The 19,148-nt window shown below is 42.5% G+C and overlaps 1 protein-coding gene across 1 annotated transcript; it reads right to left on the reverse strand.

Annotated features, from left to right (window-relative positions):
• Positions 1–1,840: 1,840 nt before the first annotated feature.
• On the reverse strand, positions 1,841–6,785 carry LOC115531879 (uncharacterized). The gene is made up of 17 exons (XM_030341200.1): positions 6,591–6,785; positions 6,336–6,486; positions 5,866–5,949; positions 5,577–5,787; positions 5,303–5,475; positions 5,106–5,204; positions 4,786–5,018; positions 4,494–4,672; positions 4,313–4,406; positions 3,824–4,168; positions 3,550–3,667; positions 3,375–3,466; positions 3,176–3,293; positions 2,900–2,995; positions 2,594–2,782; positions 2,237–2,381; positions 1,841–2,132 (listed from the first exon to the last, which is right to left on the reverse strand). Exons 1-17 carry the CDS (start codon positions 6,687–6,689, stop codon positions 2,126–2,128), a joined length of 2,433 nt encoding a protein of 810 aa, XP_030197060.1. The 5' UTR covers positions 6,690–6,785; the 3' UTR covers positions 1,841–2,125.
• Between the last annotated feature and the right edge of the window lie 12,363 nt (positions 6,786–19,148).

Raw genomic sequence — 19,148 nt, forward strand, 5'->3', positions numbered from 1 at the left:
TGTCACAAACTTTTATCGGGAAGCAAATCAATAGCTGGTCATTATTGATTAAGGCCTCCAATTTCGACAGCTAATTACTACCATTAAACATGTTTGAATGTGTTCATGTGTGGCACCGTTGCAATCGCCTGGAAGCGTAGATATTGAAGGACATCTTGTTTGCCCTCTTACGCACCGGCCCTACAAGAAATTACTCAGCAAGTGCTCCATCTTGTTGCACCTCACCCAGCGGCTCGCTTACAAGATTTTGGTCTGAAGTTCTACCCAAACCTACACCCTAGCCATCCAACATGCATATCTGAGAATCAGGCCTCTCTTTAATAATGACAAAAAGTTATGAGAGAAACACACATTAACTTTTTGTTATCTCATAAGCGGCGTGGTGCCGGCTCCTTTTGACCTTTTGACCCCCGACTTCAAAAACGTGGCCACAGGCCAGCTGTGTCTACACACCTTTAGCCACAAATGTACACCTCCATCCCACAAAAAATGGGGACTAGAAACTAACCTCTGTCTTATGTACATTTACTGTACTGTTGGAGGTCACGCCCCTTTGCCGACCTTTTCGAGATAGCTAGGGATGCTAAAATGTTTACACACATTTCCCGGGGCCCCGTGTACGACATATCCGAGATTTGGAGTTCTAGCCCTTAGAGAAAAAAAGTTTTCCCAAATGGAGTGTCATTTGGACAAAGCCCCTCAGAAGTGTAGCCTGCAAGACCTAATGGTTCAGAATGTGGTGGAAAAACAGTTTTTGAGATAGGAAGGTCCTACCGCCCTGAAATTTTAATACCTTGTTCTAGGGCCTAACTGGGACCTCCGCACCGAAACTTGGCCCGGTCGGACCCCGAGGGCAGGAAGGGGGGGCCCTTCCTGTCCGAGACTTGGCCCGGTCAGACCCCGAGGGCAGGCCCCCCCTTCCTGCCCTCGGGGTCCGACCGGGCCAAGTTTCGGTGCGGAGGTCCCAGTTAGGCCCTAGAATAAGTTATTAAAATTTCAGGGCGGTAGGACCTTCCTATCTCAAAAACTTTTTCCACCACATTCTGAACCATTAGGTCTTGCAGGCTACACTTCTGAGGGGCTTTGTCCAAATGACACTCCATTTGGGAAAACTTTTTTTCTCTAAGGGCTAGAACTCCAAATCTCGGATATGTCGTACACGGGGCCCCGGGAAATGTGTGTAAACATTTTAGCATCTCTAGCTATCTCGAAAAGGTGGAAAAAGGGGCGTGACCTCCAACAGTAGAGTAAATGTATATGACAGAGGTTATGTTTCTAGTCCCCATTTACTGTGGGATGTAGGTGTACATTTGTGGCTTAAGGTGGGTAAACACAGCTGGCCTGTGGACACGTTTTTGAAGTCTGGGGTCAAAAGGTCAAAAGGAGCCGGCACCACACCGCTTATGAGATAACAAAAAGTTAATGTGCATTTCTCTCATAACTTGTCCTTAAAGTGACTGTCAACGTATGCTTTTGGCGACTGGGTTGCCATACCACAAAGGTTCAAAATAGTTTTTCATCAACCCCCAAACCTTGACATTCTTTCTCATTATAACAAGATATTTCTCGAATCTCATCCACTTCTGAAATTGTATATATGAATGAAATTCATAGTATCCGCGTTTACATGGCACATCTGATCCGCATAGATTTCTATGCGTCATAGATCTCTTCCTAAAATGTGATCCGAATGTACTGTATACATGGCAGTAACAAAAGTGTCCGTTAAGTCTCGTGCATAGAAATCTATGCGGAACAGATGTGTCCATGTCAATAAGGCTAGTGAGGTTATAGCACTATTTATTCTCACCCACCCCATCTTGAATTGAAGAGATAGATTTTTTTATTTTTTTATTTTAAACATAGCAATAACAATGATCATTTGTGTACATCAAGCGAGGCACGAAACCACACCATCAACTAAGTTGCTTGTTCTCTTGCATCTTCCTCATCCTCGCTGGTGTCTGGACTGACCAGGCCCATCGGATCACATTCCTCTTCCTCACAAACATCAAGGAGGACAGAGGCCAATGGACCTAGAGCAGTCTTATACCGCTGCAGGACCATTTGATGTCGTTCTTCCACTTCCGCAAGTCTTCTTGCCAAGAGACAGTGAAGTCCATTTTCATCTTCTACAAGTAGAGGACAGAAAACCCAACGACGTTAATATATATTGAAACATCCCCCACTAATTGAATACATTAAATGGGATCCCCAAAACTTGTCTTTAACTTACCGTATCTTGCAAGCTCCGTCTTGAGGGCCACTCCCAGGTTCTGCAACCACGTACAGTGCTGGGCCATCTCCAACACCAGGATAGGGAGCTCCTCTTCCAGCCGTGTTTTCAGCATTTCCTGGTCGTTTCTTGACCCCGATTGTTACTAATGATCCAAAATATTAAGATCAATACATGAGTATCTGGCATAACATTTAGCAATGCAACCATAATGGAAACAGAATTTAGAAATGATGTTTCTTTCCCAAAATCGTTTTATATATTACAAAACCACCATTATATTTAATATATCATTTCAGGATAGTTCACTATTCCGATATACTGCATGACATTTTAAAAGCATTGAAAAATGCATACCACTGCCATAGTCCTCCCATGGCCATATTGCGCCAGTGCTCTGTCCAGCCAAAGAGTGGTCAACCAAGGCCACATCAATCCTTTTGGAGAGGTCTGCAACAAGACTGTTGTATTTATCAATCTCCTGGAGAAGGCGCTTTTTGTCTTCCGTCAACTTTCTTCGGAGACGATGGCGAAGCTTGTTGCTGTCTAGATTGTTTAGGAGAAACGTAATATGCAGACACAAAAACCTTGTATAGGTTATATTAAAAACAATATAGATACATTGTTTGGTATACCGGATAACTCAAGAAAAAGCCTACATACCATTCTGACGGTAGAGGGTTTGTTTCTGTTGCTTTAGACCCAGATGGAGACCCTCAATGGACTGCTGGAGAACGTGCAGACCCGTTACTGGGGTCTCTGTAGATATCCGTTAGGGTGAAATTAAGCTCAGTGTACTGTATTCTATACAATGCAACCAAGTTTTCTAGATTTTTGCAGCACTAATGCTTCACTGATTGTGTATTATTTTGATTACCGTTTGAACACAAATGTCTGTAAGGAAACTGCAAAAAGGCATGTATATTGTTCTGTCCTCACCGCTCTCTGCCCATTCCTTGACTTCAGCAATCCACTGTACAGCCATTGCATTTGAGCACTGCAGGTCCTTCTGCAGTTGTGACAGCCTCTCTGCCTCTTCTTCTGCCCTTTTAGATGTCTAAAATATTTACAATAATTACAATAGGAACTCAGTCTGCCTAACAACTGGCACAAAAACATACATGAATATGAAACATACCTTCACATATCTTGTGGAGAGGGCCTTGTGTAGCGTCTCTGCTTTGTGATGGTTCCAACCCATTGCATGCACAGTGAGCATGTCCACACGTGCTGGTATAAGGAGAATTACATTATGTTCTGCAATCTATGAGCAATATTAGATGATAGCATAAACTCAGACCAAAGTGACTTACCTGCTTTTGACATGTACTTTGTTGTCAGGGCACAACGGGAGAGGTAGCTGTTTATTTGCTCCACCTCCTCACCGGCAGTTGTGCCTGCTCCCTTCTGATTCCGACCACTCCATTTTATCTGTTGCAAGGATGGGTGGATTTGGGGTTCATTAGAGCCAATGAAGCAGTTGGAAAACGTGGACAAATATTATGGAAAAGGAATTCAGCTTAAAGCTGTCCATTCCTATAGTAACACATGGCGTATTCATTTGAAAATAACAGATAACAGACATACCTCACACTTGGTAGCATGAGCTCTTGCATGCATGATGCTCAGGAAGGGCTTCATTTCTGTGAGGCTCTTGAGAGCTGGAATGACCGAAGCAACTTTATGTAGGTATGGCCAGTATTTGCATGCCACATCCATAGCAAAAAACTGTGCCTTGCTTGGGAGAAGCTCCCTTTGGAGATACATAGGATACGCAAATATCTCTCCTCGGTACATGTTAAGGGCTTTTAAAAGGAAGCCATGCCGACACACCGCAACCTCAACGCCTTCCTCATCCAGTTTAGAGGCCCGCCTAGAGGTCTCCCTTGCTGCTGCCCATTGAGAGTCTCCACATGTGCCTCTCCCCTTTATCTGTGAATATAGTGCATACACATATTGTTAATGTAATTCACGACAAAAGAGTAGGGAGTATGGAATACTTCTAGAAGTCCAGGAAATGCAATGATTCCTTTAGTAACAGAACTATTTGAGTGTTTAAACTTAGCTTAAACTTACATTCTTCACCGCCATCTGTATTGTGTTGACAAAATCAGACACCTCACTGTCTTTGGCTAGAAATAGCCCATCAAAAAAGGGAGTGTCATTAGATCTAGGGGAAAAATATATAACATCCATTACCTACTCTTGTTGTCACTTACAGTCACGACTCAATTACCAAAGAGAACTTAAAGTGCACCTTCCAGTATGGCCAAAGCGATAAAGCTTCCTGTTGACATCTGCTGACACTGCTACCATTTCAGGTGTGCAGGCAGGGCAGGTGAAAGGGGTATCACAGCAGAGCTGGTCTTTCTCAAAGGAGGCGTATGCAAACTCAAGAAAGCTCCTCTGCAGGGCATCCCCGTTGATCTGTCCAGACTAGAAAGTATATCAGAATATGGAAAACATTTTTGAGATAGTCAAAAAAAAAAAAAAAAAAATTGCTGACAATATTGGTGAGCATAATAAATAGTATTGCTGATGTCACTTACTCTTCCTGCACACAGTGTGCGATGTTCCAGCATTTTTGCAAGGGCTTGCCTGGAGAATCCAGGTGAGATCAACTTCAGCTCCTGAAAGGTGTTGAGGAGGTCCACCGTGTAGATTGTGGAAGCATTTGCAGAAGCTGGCCAATATCCACTCCTGACTAGGTCTCTCACATCAGGGGCCCACTGCTGCAGGCATGTTTGGCACACATAACGTGGCAAATGCAAATCATAACGCCCTAACGAAAAAAACAACATTAGTCATAATCATTGACACATATTGTATATTAGACTAACAGAAGTCTAAATAGAGAACTGGTTTCTACCATTGATGGTAATCAAGATGACTGGTTTCCCAGCTTCCACTGTGAAGCTAGGGACCTGGCAGGTGCAGTGCTGTGCTGGCATTGTGGGTAAAATGCGATCTGTCGAAAAGAAAAGTGAACATTCTGTACATGGCAGCAGACTGAATAAACAAGATAAGGATCAGGAAGTCTAGACAGGTAGATTTGTCAGACCTTACCTTGCTCATGTGTGGCATATATTCCAGTCTCTCCTCTTGAGATACATGTGGATGGGGGAATGGCTTTAAAGAAGCCATCCACCACGCTGTCCCTGTTGTGGAGTGGCCGTTTGCTGTGGTTATGCATGTCGCAGGCCCCACAAAACCACTGCTCCGGAAGGCACTCTCTGCACCTAAGCAGACAAAACACTCAAGTCAAGTCACTCAATTTATATGATATACTTTTTTTAGTGTACATAGATACATTCTATTATTTGATTGATGAACATCCAACCTTATAACAGCCGGCTTGTGGCAGAAGCAACACAATGGCTTGCCAACAGCCTCAGATTCCAAAAGGCATCTGAGGTGGTACGGCCGTGCTTCCTCCCAACGGTCAGAGGCTTTCTGCTGCCTAACAGACCACGATGATGCTGCGCTTCTCTCAGGCTCAGCAGGACAGGGGCTTGAATCCAGTAGGGCAGAAAGCCTCTCCATGTTTTGTTCTGCAAATAAAATATAACCAAATGATCTACATTCTATATACAGTATTTGGATTTCAGAATTAAACACTGTATATTTACCAAACATCTCTTGAGGATTTTGCTGTGCTCTGGGTAAGGGCAAGGAATCCTCTGAAGGAAGTGCCAACACCTCAGTGTCCATGCCTGTTAAACAGTACATGACAGATTAATATATCTCTACGGCAGACACTCAAGTGCTTGCACTGCTGCAAGAAACTCATTTGACAGTAAGTACGTCAATCAAACGGTCGTACGGCACTCCCTCTCCCCCGCTCCCATGTACTTGTACTTGGAATGGGTAGAGTCAGCGTTGAAGGAGAGGGGGTAGGACCATTTGAGTTGTGTATTTTCAAAATCTGCTGGCGTTTCGCAAATCCCATACCCAACCTTTAACGGTCCAAATGTTACAAATCGACTTTGACCCACGGGAACGAAAAATCGAATAATAGAAAATTCTGACCCATCCCTAATTGCCATGGGTAATTGTTTGTCACCAAATTAAACTAATCTGAATTTGCACATAAACAAACCTGTAGTTAGGCCACTCCATCGGTCTGCACGGCCTGTATGGCCCGCACGGCCTCCACGTCTCCCTCTGGCCTTGCCGCGTCCGCTCCGTTTGGTTGAGCTCCGTGGTGAATCCCCTCCAGATCTTGCCCGATTGACATTCTCCGCAGCCTCCTGTGTGTTTAAGTCCAACATCTTGTTAGACGGAGTTTCTGAGGTACTGAAACATTCATTTCATGTACAAGTTCAAGTTCAGTTAATGTACAAAAGGTTGTTACCATGGCTTCTGCAAGGAATTGGTCATGCATCAACCCAACGGCAAGGTGTCTTCCTTCTGTGCGGGGGTCACGGAGATCCAGGTCAAACAACTTGTCCATAGCAACACGAGAGAAAAGTTACAGCGATAGAATGAATAGAACTACTGCCGACAATCGATCTTGAGAATGCTTGTAAGATTAGCAGTCCTATCTATATGTCGCTCGAGAGCAGCGTCATAGAGCTCGTAAGTTCGCCCCTTCCGGTAAGCCCCTCATGGGACCTCTGAGATCGAAAAATATGAATGGGTTTCAATGGAGAGAAAGTAATTATTTTCTGGTCCCCGTCTTTATATGTGCTGGATTACACATATGTATACGTACAGGCCCGGTTCTACGGGGATGCATAAGCATGCATTGCACCCCCAAAAAAAATTGTTGCACCCTCAATTGAAAAAATAAAAATAATAAAAAATATTTTTTTTTTTATAAATATGATAAAAATAATTAAATACTTGCTCACAAAACAAATTGTAATGAAACTTGTGACAATTTCCATTAAATAGCGTTGAGATATGAGCATCCAACATCTCTCTGACTGTTCACCAAACTGACAAAATCACTCCGCATTTATGTATGGTGTTTTGTTTATATGTTGCTTGGCAACAGTCCGCTCAGTGGGGATCTATTTTTGCTGCCGGAAGCAATTTCATTCGTTTATATGATTAAATAAACAAACAAATCACAATCTATTGTCAATTATTATCATTAACAGTACATTTTACTAGTATGTCCGATGTTGTATAAAGCAATATCACACTCGAGGTTGCAATGTTGTCGCTCTATATCAGCGCTGCTGTGATTGGCCGCCGGCCGGCATCGTGTGTCATGCCGGCGTCGTGTGCAAAATGCACGCACCCATATGGCGTCACATTAGTAATATTCACTAATGTGATAAAAGACGCATTCGGGCGTATTACATTATTCCACACGCGTAGATATTAACTGCGAGCGCGCAAATGATCTCTGCGCGCGCAAAACAGCCTCTCGCGCGCGCAAATTACCTCAGCGCGCGCAAAACAGCCTCTCGCGCGCGCAAATTACCTCAGCGCGCGCAAAACCTCTCGCGAAAGATGTTTTTACGCTCTCGCTCGAATTTAATTTTGGCACTATGGGGGAGGGAACCAAGGCAGGGCGGGCTTTCCTATGATTGGCTGTTTCTGAAGCGCGATATTTGATTGACAGCCCTCCTCAGCTCTCCTCTCATTCAATTCTGAATTGTACAGTTAATGGCTGAAACGATAGTTACTTATTGTAACTCTAGATTCTATGAGTATAGGGGCAGCCTTTTAAGGCTATCGATATTGGGTTATCCCTAGGCGTGAGCCGTAGCACTGAAAATTTGTAATCCCCGACCACCAACACCAGTGGGCCTCAATAACGTCCGCGTGCGGCGTGCCTCAACGACGTCCGCATTTCGCAGATATAGCCGGGCGCCGGCGGACGTTCTGCTCCCAATAAACAGCTTTTCTTCAGCTATTTAAAGGACAATGAGGCCGACACTTCAAAGGCTGCGCCTATACTCATAGAATCTGGAGTTACAATACGTTCAGCCATTTACTGTACAATTCAGAATTGAATGTGAGGAGGGCTGTCAATCAAATATCGCGCTTCAGAAACGGCCAATCACGTTTGGCCGTTTCACGTATCGCCCTGCCTTGGTTCCCTCCCCCATAGTGCCAAAATTAAATTCGAGCGAGAGCGTAAAAACATCTTTCGCGAGAGGTTTTGCGCGCGCTGAGGTAATTTGCACGCGAGAGGCTGTTTTGCGCGCGCTGAGGTAATTTGCGCGCGCGAGAGGCTGTTTTGCGCGCGCAGAGATCATTTGCGCGCTCGCAGTTAATATCTACGCGTGTGGAATAATGTAATACGCCCGAATGCATCTTTTATCACATTAGTGAATTATGGCACTAATGTGACGCCATACACCCATATCTATGGTGCGCACGGTAGTGACGTTGAACTTCTTCGGCAGCGACGTTGAACTTCTTCGGCAGCAACAGTTATATATCCGTTGGATATCCAATACATGTATTAAATGTATTATGTTCATAAGAACCCATATTTCTTTTTATTGCATTTATTTACAATCGTGTTAACTTTAAGAGTATTATACTGATTAGTTTTTGTTCAAAGTTCAAAGTCTGAAGTGTTCTTTCCTTGTTCAGCTAAAATCTGTTTTATTTTTAAGTGGCAATGTACAATTATTTGTTATGTCAAATATCCTTCCACAATTTATAAAAAAATAAACGTTATTTTTGAATTGCAGTCACATGTTATTTTTTTAGTGTAGAATTCTGTTCTTTTTTACACCTCACACATCACACATATCAAAAACCTATCTCATATTCAAAGCTATCTAAGATATCAATAAGCTAATGTTGCAGCTGAAATGTTCTCCACATCACAACACATGATATGATACCATCTTTTAAGCACAGTAATTGTTTGTTGTCCCAACATGTCAGTAGAACTACGCAGAAGTGGTTGTCTATGGTAGGAAAGGCCTATGTGTAAAAAAGCGAAGTCTGAACTGAAGCTGGGTAGCTGGTTTTAGTATAGTAGCTACTGGTGCACCCCCTGTGATCTCAGATGCACCCCAAGGCATTCTGTTCTGGAACCGGGCCTGTATACGTAGCGGAAGAGTCGGAGCCAGGCTGAGCCAAAGTCGGCGCATTTTCCACATAGCCTGCATTAATAGAGTCATTTTTTAGTTTTTATAGTTTTTTATAGCTGCTAGGCGTAAAGAGTTCACCTTTCAAAGCGGGATGTTTATTGTGGGGGAGGAGCCACGGCGGCAGTCGTGATCGTAATTTCCGGTTAGTGCACCACGGAGTACTCGATTTGGAACAGCACTCACATCTGAAAAATTAACGTAGTAGATAGTACGGATAGTATACTTCCTTTAAGTATACTCATGGAAGTACAGGTATTGGAACACGGCAGCCTTAACAGCATAGCCTATTTGTATAATAAGGGAAATAATTACTTTTCCAAAGCCAAAACTTACTTTATTTTTCAAGTTTTACAAAGAAGAAATCTAAAAATCATTGTACAAGATACTGTGTGTGTGTGTGTGTGTGTGTGTGTGTGTGTGTGTGCGTGCGTGCGTGCGTGCGTGCGTGCGTGCGTGCGTGCGTGCGTGCGTGCGTGCGTCTGTGCGTGTGCGTGCGTGTGTGTGTGTGTGTGTATAACACGCTATTTTATGTTGAAATGCGACGTAATCCAGTGTTCACGAAAAGTACACTGTCAACGTATGCTTTTGGCGACTGGGTTGGCTCTCAGATATACGTGTTTCTAACAAGATGATATCATTAAAAGTTACATAAAGTAACAGTTTAATAACACAAACGCAGGAAGCACGTGAGCTGCTAGTTTAGCGAAAGCAACCTGACGTCGTTGAAACATGCGAGCGAGCCGATCAAATCCTAATAACTATAAAACTAAAGATCAGACACAATCACTGACTAAAGATTATGCAAGTAAAAAGTATATTTCTCGCTAGAAATGTTATTAGAAACACGTTTAACGGTGAATCGGTCCTAAAATATTGCATTTCCCATTCAGATAATAAAGATTAATAAAGATCATACACATTCACTGACTGAAGATTATGTAAGGAAAATGTACATTTCTCGCTAGAAAAGTCATTAGAAACGCGTTTAATGGTGTATCTGTCCTAAAATATTGCATTTCCCATTCAGATAATAAAGATTAATAAAGATCATACACATTCACTGACTGAAGATTATGTAAGGAAAATGTACATTTCTCGCTAGAAATGTCATTAGAAACGCGTTTAATGGTGTATCTGTCCTAAAATATTGCATTTCCCATTCAGATAATAAAGATGAATATAAGCTACGCCGTGTTCCGGAGCCGCGGGGGATTCTGGGAATTGGGGTTCTCAGTTGACAAATGGGGCTTTTGTTAACTTGTTTTGTTGTTAGGATACAAACGTGTCTCCCCCCCTCAACAAACGTGTCCCCCCCCCCCCCCCCCCCCCCTTCAACTAACGTGTGTCCCCCCCCCTACAATCGTGTGTCGTCGTCCCCCTCAACAAACGTGTCTCCCCCCCCCCCCCCCTCCCCGGTCAACAACAGTCTCCCCCCCCCCCCCCTAAACAATCGTGTCCCAAACCCCGAAACCCGCCTCCACAGCGGCACACGTGGATACTGTAGGTATAACACGCTATTTTTTACGTTGAAATGCTACGTATCCAGTGTTCATGGAAACGTGCACCGTCAACGTTTTTTCTTGGCGACTGGGTTGCTGGGTTGGTGTGTCCCCCCCCCCCCCCCCCCTACAATCGTGTGTCCCCCCCCCCCTCAACAAACGTGTCTCCCCCCCCCCCCCCTCCCCGGTCAACAACAGTCTCCCCCCCCCCCTAAACAATCGTGTCCCAAACCCCGAAACCCGCCTCCACAGCGGCACACGTGGATACTGTAGGTATAACACGCTATTTTTTACGTTGAAATGCTACGTATCCAGTGTTCATGGAAACGTGCACTGTCAACGTTTTTTCTTGGCGACTGGGTTGCTGGGTTGGTGACACAAACCAGCACCGCAAACTTTCTCTCCCGCTTGAGATGACGTGTTTCTTTATAGTGTAACGACCTCGCCGGTGACATAATCATGTCGAGTTGAAGGTAGTTTTAATGGACCAAAAACCAGGTCACTGAAACCCGTAACATTGTAACAACATTGAAACCAACAGCTGAAAACCGGACCCAAACAAACCCCGGTTACCCCGGCAACACGGTCTCACTCGCGTGCAGGCCCCCACCCTCCTGTTCTTCCAAGGCCCTCCCCCAGCTGACCTAATGATTCGCCCCACACGCTGTTTGACAAGAATAACATTACAATACATGCACATAGAACAACTGGCATAACGGACAACGAAATATAATGTAACACATAACACACAAACTATTTAACTGTCCCAGGGTCGCTACAATAGATTCATGGGTCTGATTCGCCGATTTCCCATGCTGATATCCCGAAAGATTCTCGGGCATCTTCGACAATTTGGCTATAGATTGTCTCATTACACGCTAAATAATATAATTATAGCCTAATTATATATATAGGTTTTGGCATAAACATAACTAGGGTGCACTGTACTATCTGCGCACACCCTTTCTGAAGCCTCTCTCTCGCTCTCTCTCTCTCTCTCTCTGTCCCTCCCGCTCTCTCTTTCTCTCTCTCTCGTAGCGTTTTGTGGAGAACGTTAATTGTCTTAGAACACTCCCATTCAGAATGCATTGGTTTACATTTCGTTTTGTGTAACACGCAAAAAGTCGGACTATCGTGCTCGGGAACACGCTTCAATAGATTAACGTTCGTGCGCAGGAGCACGCAATGGCGTGATACCGGGTTGCATTGGTAACACGGTGATTAACCATTTAATGTATGCGGATGATTTGGCCATTCTCTCTCTCAGTAGTGCTGGGTTTCAGCAGTTGTTAAATGTGTGTACAGAATATGGTGTCAAACATGATGTGCAATACAATTCAAATAAGAGCAGTGTGATAATATGTAGGGCGAAGGGAGATAAGGACCTCCACTTTCCACAATTTTATCTTTCTGGGGAAAAGCTTTGTGTTTGTTATAAAGTTAAGTACCTCGGGCACTTTATAACAGATAAAATGTCTGACGATGATGACATTTTAAGACAGTGTCGTACATTATATGCCCAAGCCAATATGTTGGCAAGAAAATTTCATATGTGTTCTGATCATGTTAAAATATGTCTCTTTAGAGCATATTGCACTCCCCTGTATACTGCCCCCTTATGGGGTAAGTTCAAAAAATCAAGTATGCACAGACTACAAGTTGCTTACAACGATTGTTTTAGGATCTTGCTTAAAAGACCTAGGTGGAGTAGTGCAATTGAGCTATTTGTGAATGCAGGAGTTAACACCTTACAAGCTTTATTGAGGAACCTTATGTACAGATTTATCTGTCGCCTGAATAACTCAAAGAATGAAGTCATAATTCTGCTGTCGAACCCAAGTTATAGCGCAGTACGCTACCAGTCATACCTTTGGAGGCATTGGTATAAGTGCCTTTTATAATTGGTTGTTATGTTTTTATTCTTATTTATGTGTGTGTTGTCCATTTCTTGTATTGTATGTTTTTAAATGGACCTTGAGTCTAATAATCAGGGTTCCTACAGGTTTCTTCAAGTCAAATTCAAGTCTTTTTAAGACCCTTTTAAGACCACTTATATAAAAACTTAATACCTATTTCACGGCCTATTTCACAGACCTACCGACAAAGTTTGTTCAAAATTTGTTCATTTATTTCTCAAACAAATGTAAAAATGTGGACTGTGTAAAGCCTTATGGAAGAATGATGTTACATTGCATAAAATGGGTCGCTAGATAACAAAAATAAAAATAAATTCAAACTTTCTTGTTTTCTGCTAAGATTTTCGCGCTTCTGCTTGGCTTGTTGTTTGCGGTCTGTGTGTGCGTGTTGTAGCAACTAGTGCTGTAGCAAAGTGACGTGTGGGACCCAGGGACATATATGGGACCCGGGGAAGCGTTGCATTCTCAATTATTGGTTCCGGTGTTTTCCCCCCTTGTCGTTTGCATCAAAATGCATTAATACGCCGTCGAGCGCCATTATAACTATGCCAAACCTATGGGCGGCAATGTAGGGAGAAGGATAAAACCATGCAAGCCAATCAGAATCCTCAGAATCAACAACAACGAATAACACAAGCGTCTTCCTGTAACAAACAAACTGTAAACATAGGGCGCTCATATCATAGATATATATTAACTAAATGCCCTACGACGGCGTCTAGAACGTCACCATAGGCTGCCATCTTACCACAGTAGAGCTTTCTGGTGGAATCTGTTGTAGCAGACATAAATCATTGATCTGCACAAACGCCAATACTGTTATCTTGCCGTAATCTTGACAGATTGACAAACGGTTTGGTTTCTTACAAACGTTATTAACGTGTTTATAATTCTGGATGCTTGAACATGTTTAAATTGCAGCTTTTCTCTTCGAAAAACGACTAAATCGTTAAAACTGCTCTGCAGTGACCACTTCAGGAGTGAGGACTTTGACAGGATGTGGGGGCATTTACACTTTTTTACAGCATCATGCTGTGTGCATATTTTATGTAGTTCTCTCCAAACCTATGGTAGCATCATGCCTTCAGTGTGCATATTGTAAATAGTTGTCTGCAAACCTATGGTGGCGTCATACCTTCAGTGTGCATTGATCTCTGCAAACCTATGTTGGCATCATGCCTTCACTGTGTCTTGAACAGCCACAAAGGTTGCACATATTATATTCATATTTTATCGTATTTGTCTAAATGCATACTTGACTAGATAGATTTGAGTGAAGTTACCAACACAATAGATTGCTGAGTTTTAGTAGCCGATATATTGATTTGACATAAATAACATGAATACCTTGTGGATGTGTATATTTATTGCACCTATCTGTTCTATTTAATCTTCATTTCATATGAAAACACATGATAATAATTAATTAAATACATCTCTGTACAGGGTGGGGATTTCAACATGCAGCCTTTCTTGACGTATATTTGTAAAGGGAAATCTTGTACCTATTTTAGAACATTATTCTATTTTTCTTAGAACGTAACAATTATTCATAAGTATGTACTGTCATACCTACATCTCTGACGTTTATAACAAACCAAACCGTTTGAAAATCGGTTGAAAATTTAGCAAGTTATGGTTATTTAAAAAGTACATGTAACTCTACCAACACAATGTTATGGGGTGAGCAGCTTACTGTGGTAAGATGACCGCCAGTGGTGACGTTCGACTCCATTGGCCAGCACCGCGGGCGAGGCATCTCGTTAATATATATATCTATGGCTCATATGACGTTAAGCATTTCCTGGCACATAATGTGACGCTTCAGAACCTAAAACCCCGTTTCTCCCCGTTTTCGTGTAAATGAGAGGCCAAACCGCGTGGAAATATCTGCGGTTTCCCTTCGTGTAAACGGGCCTCTGTGTTGGGAGCGATGGAAATAAAGTGGATCTTCCCGTTCAGTGAATGGAGTTAACCGATTCTTCTTTTATATATAACCCAAGTATAGGCAACAATAATTTGTACATTAGATTATTATTCATAGATTAGAAAACAAAAGGAGATTGTTAATACTTGGGAATAACATGGGAATGAATGAAACGCGCATGCGCATTTAAAAGACAGCGTTCACAGGAAGTGCGTCATTATTGTGCATCTAGGAACCGTCCCCGAGTCGATCTGGCAGCCGAGCCGCGCAACTCATTTAGGCTACGTTATTTAATCAGAATAATAGTGGTTGAAGAAATGAAACTTTTGAGGAGAATGCGATACGGAGAAGTTATACTGCAGATTTTTTAAGACATAGATATCAAAATTCAAGACTTTTTCAAGTCTTTTTAAGGTATTATTTCCAAATTCATAAATTCAATGCTTTTAAGACTTTTTAAGACCCCGCGGGAACCCTGAAAAAAGGTTGATGATGATGATGAATACCCTTCATAATACACAGTAATCTTATACACTTGCAATAGACCTGCTACTCTTAGCACAATACTCTGTATTAGGGGTGTACGGTATAAACGCTGCTGAAGGTATACCGGTGTGAATTTGCGCTACGGTATGGATTTTGACGTTACCTCGGGACCGGTGTGACCGGTAGACAATGTTGTGTGTAACGCGTAACAAAGTAAGTAATGCGTTAATACAGTTTCCTAACTATTTTTTCATGTAAAAAGTAAAGTTACGAGCAACTACTGAAAATATGGTAAGGAAACATAGTTCCTTTTTCAATTCGGCACCACGTTACTTTTCCCAGGGACAGATTGACAGCGATACTGCCTTCTCAGGCAATATGCTATTACGCAGCTGCGCAGCAAGCGCTCCTGCGTGCTTGCGCAATAGTCCCTTCACGAGCTCTCATTCCACAACGTACGAGACAGACGCTGGTAGCGTGAAGCCGTCTCTGCAATCAGACATTGCTTCCGCAGGCATTTTGAAAGCTAGTCCTTACAACAAAATGCCAGTGGTGGAACGAGATGACAAACGTTGTCACTGTTTACCTGTCTAAGGACATGGTTCCCTTTCAAAATTTCGATAGAAAGGGCTTTAAAGAGATGGTCAAAACACTCGATCCCAGGTACGCGTTACATGCCCGCACACACTTCAGCCAAATTGAAATGCCAAAACGATACGGCAAAGTCCGCAAGCAAGTGGAGAAACAAATCCATACTATTAAACATTAGTGTTTTTCAGAGATGGAAGTAACTTGAGAAAAGATTTTAATTTTCTTTATGCGGTTTTGCTGCCTTTGCAGTATTTTACCCCTTCAGAGGCATTTATATCGAAATTAGAAGATACAATTAACATACCGTGATATAATACCGTTACCGTCTATTCCTCAAGTCATACCGTGATCTACATTTTAGTCCATACCGTACAGCCCTACTCTGTATCTATTCTACAGTTAATAGTCTAACTAACCATGCTGGGCACCTAAATACTTATGTTCACTTTACTATTACAGGGCCCACAGGTAAGTATTAGCATGTAGCCTCAGCTATGAAAATACTGTCTCTTTTAAGTGTACAATTACCTCTTTAAACATACTGTAAGTAAAGGTAAACATAAATGGATAAACTCAAATTACCTAGAACATTAAAATAACATTACTCCAGACTGAATCACTGTATAACCTGGTCTTATTACTCTGATTAATCACTATTTATTATTATTGCTTTCTTGTTGTTAAACCTTTATGAACTACACCTATGCACTGCCTTAGCCTAATATAACTCTTCTTTAACCCACAGTCAGCACCTGTTTTATTCTAACAATACTCTCAAACACACCAAAACAAAAGCATTTCAACACAGACCCTATTACACTCTTATCCAAACACCGAACTGTCCCTTTAACTGACATGACCGGGAGGAAATACCCAACGGCTATTAGCCATAGCATTAGCATGCTAGCAGGGATTAGCTCGGCCCCGTTCATCAATAACCATGGCTTATTACGTCCTCCGACACATTCACTCGGTTCATCATGCATCAAACAGTCTGTCATCACTCCCGCCCCCCACCCACACATAGCCACAAACAGTTATTACACTCACCACAACCCCACACAGGATGTCACTAGCTTATTTATTTAGCCGCGTCATCGCTACCAGCGCCCGCGATCTTAAACACCGGCTCGTCCACATACAAAATCATCAACACCCTTAGCCAAGGTCAACTTCATTGTTCCCTATTAATGTAACAGGGCAAAGTCTACGCTCTACTAAACATTTCGCTAGTATGTATTACAACATACCTGTTGGAAAAATAAACAGTTTACATTAGAGATGCGCTCTCTTTAGCGTAGCATAGCATACATTCATTAGCGATACTTTGGCTGTGTCCCAATTTATAGGACGCATCCTTCTAGACCGCGTCCTTCGAAGGATGCGGCCTTCGTAGACCGCGAAGGACACTCCGAAGGCCGAAGAAATGGGACGGTCTAGCCTACGGAGCATTTCTGGTTTACGTAACAAACTGTTACCGCCCTTTCACTTGCGTGACCACGCTGCTCCTGTCACCTAGCAACCCTGACAGCTGAAATGACCTGTTAGTAAACAGAAGTTAAACCGGACAGCGCAAAAAAAAGAAACCAACAACAATTATTATTGATCATTATGTTTTTGTGTATAGTAGTTTTATAATAATTGTTGTAAATGGTCACATGAATGTTTGTTGTAAATAGTTTTATTGTTGTATATATGTTTTATAAGTTATATACGAATACATCAATACAAAGCGCCCGCCCCCATACTCATCTCCTCTCCTGCCCTCTATTCAACTCACCCCCTCCCCTCTCCTCCTGTCTTCTACCAATTTATCCTATCCTCCTACTCTTCTCTCCTGTCCCCCTGTCCTCTCTCCTTCTCATCCCATCTATCATAGTCTCCTCTCATTCCTATCCCCCTTTTCCCACCCTGTCCTCTCCCCCACTCTCCTATTCTCCACCTCTCTTCTCAGTGTCTCCATTCTCCTCCTCCTCCTCTTTTATCATCCTCTCATCTCTCCTCCACTCTCATCCTCTCAATCATTCTATCGTGTCCCCTCTGGGCTTCTCATTGGATGGCAGGGTCATTGAAGGCGGAGCTTCCTTGAATAATAATTTCACATATTCTTTCTCTGACTTCCTATTCAGATGCAGGTATTGCTACTGAATCTAAATCTGGCCTTCCAGCTCTGTCTAAACAATAATAGCAAAATGGAAAGTTCAGGTTACATAAGAAGATACATTGCCTGGGGAGTTTTGAGAACAACATTAACAAAAACAAAAATTGCACATACTAGTGTATTGCATCAGGAATCACACAGCTACATGTGACTTTTAGGATTTATCAAGCAGCATTGTGGTTGCTTGGGTGTGATAAGCAAGTTTAGAACACAATAATGATAATCAGAATTCTTTCTATATGGATAGTTACAGTTTGGGGTCAAGGTGCACTGCAGCCTGGAACATCTCCATGAATTATTATTGCAGCATTCTTCCAAGAAAGTATTCCAATCCATGATCGCTTATAGCTGACTTTATTTGTTAAAGTATTTCGGTATGGTAACTATGGAGCAAAAGGAGAGGAAGCGTGTCTTACACGTGCAGAGCGTCTCCCAGCTGACCAAAGCTATATTAACCCTTAAGTATGGCTGCCGAGATATTCTGGTTTGTTTACTGGCTCTGTTGTCTGTTTTGTTTCAAATCCACGCGGCCCACAGCAGTGGGCGGAGCCGGCGTGACGTATTAGCCTCGGCTTCCTCACTTGTCTGAGGTGCTGCCTTCTGTGGATGGAGTAGCTATTGCAGCCTTCAGTAAGGTCCTGCTCCCCTTGTGGCTATGTATAGTATTTACGGCTTATATGTTTGGTCCTGGTTCCTAGTGGTTCTGTGAGGGTAATACAGCTTGTGTGTTTGAATCTGCTTCCTAGAGGCTATGTGGAGGTAGCTTATGTTCTTAAAATACGTAACAATCCCTCCTTGGTCATCTCAGATGACCATACAATAATATTTTAAGTCATAAACACCATTTACCGCACCGAAGACTAGTCAAAGTAGGATAAATCATCAACGCCACCGACCGAAGTGGAAAAAACTCCATATTGGAGATAAACCACAACGAGTTTCCATAACACTGAAACGGCATTCGCCTTGGTGGGTCTCATAGGTAATACAAGTCATTATTAACAATACAACAATGAACATATATCCTGGTTATCATACAATCATATGGTCAAACAGCACACAAACAAAAGTATCTATAGAAATCCTAAGCTAATACTTTTTGGTTATGTGTAACAAGGTCATAACATTTTCAGCATGTGCAAAAGTAAACAAAAGTAAAAAAATTCAAGATTATTGATAGGCTAGCATGGATTTGGGTGGTTCAGGTGATCTTCGTGTATTGGTGCGCTGTTGCATGTGGGTGGTTTTGGACATTGTTATAATCG

This window comes from Gadus morhua, chromosome 19 (assembly GCF_902167405.1).
Source record: "Gadus morhua chromosome 19, gadMor3.0, whole genome shotgun sequence".
Lineage (NCBI taxonomy): Eukaryota > Metazoa > Chordata > Actinopteri > Gadiformes > Gadidae > Gadus > Gadus morhua.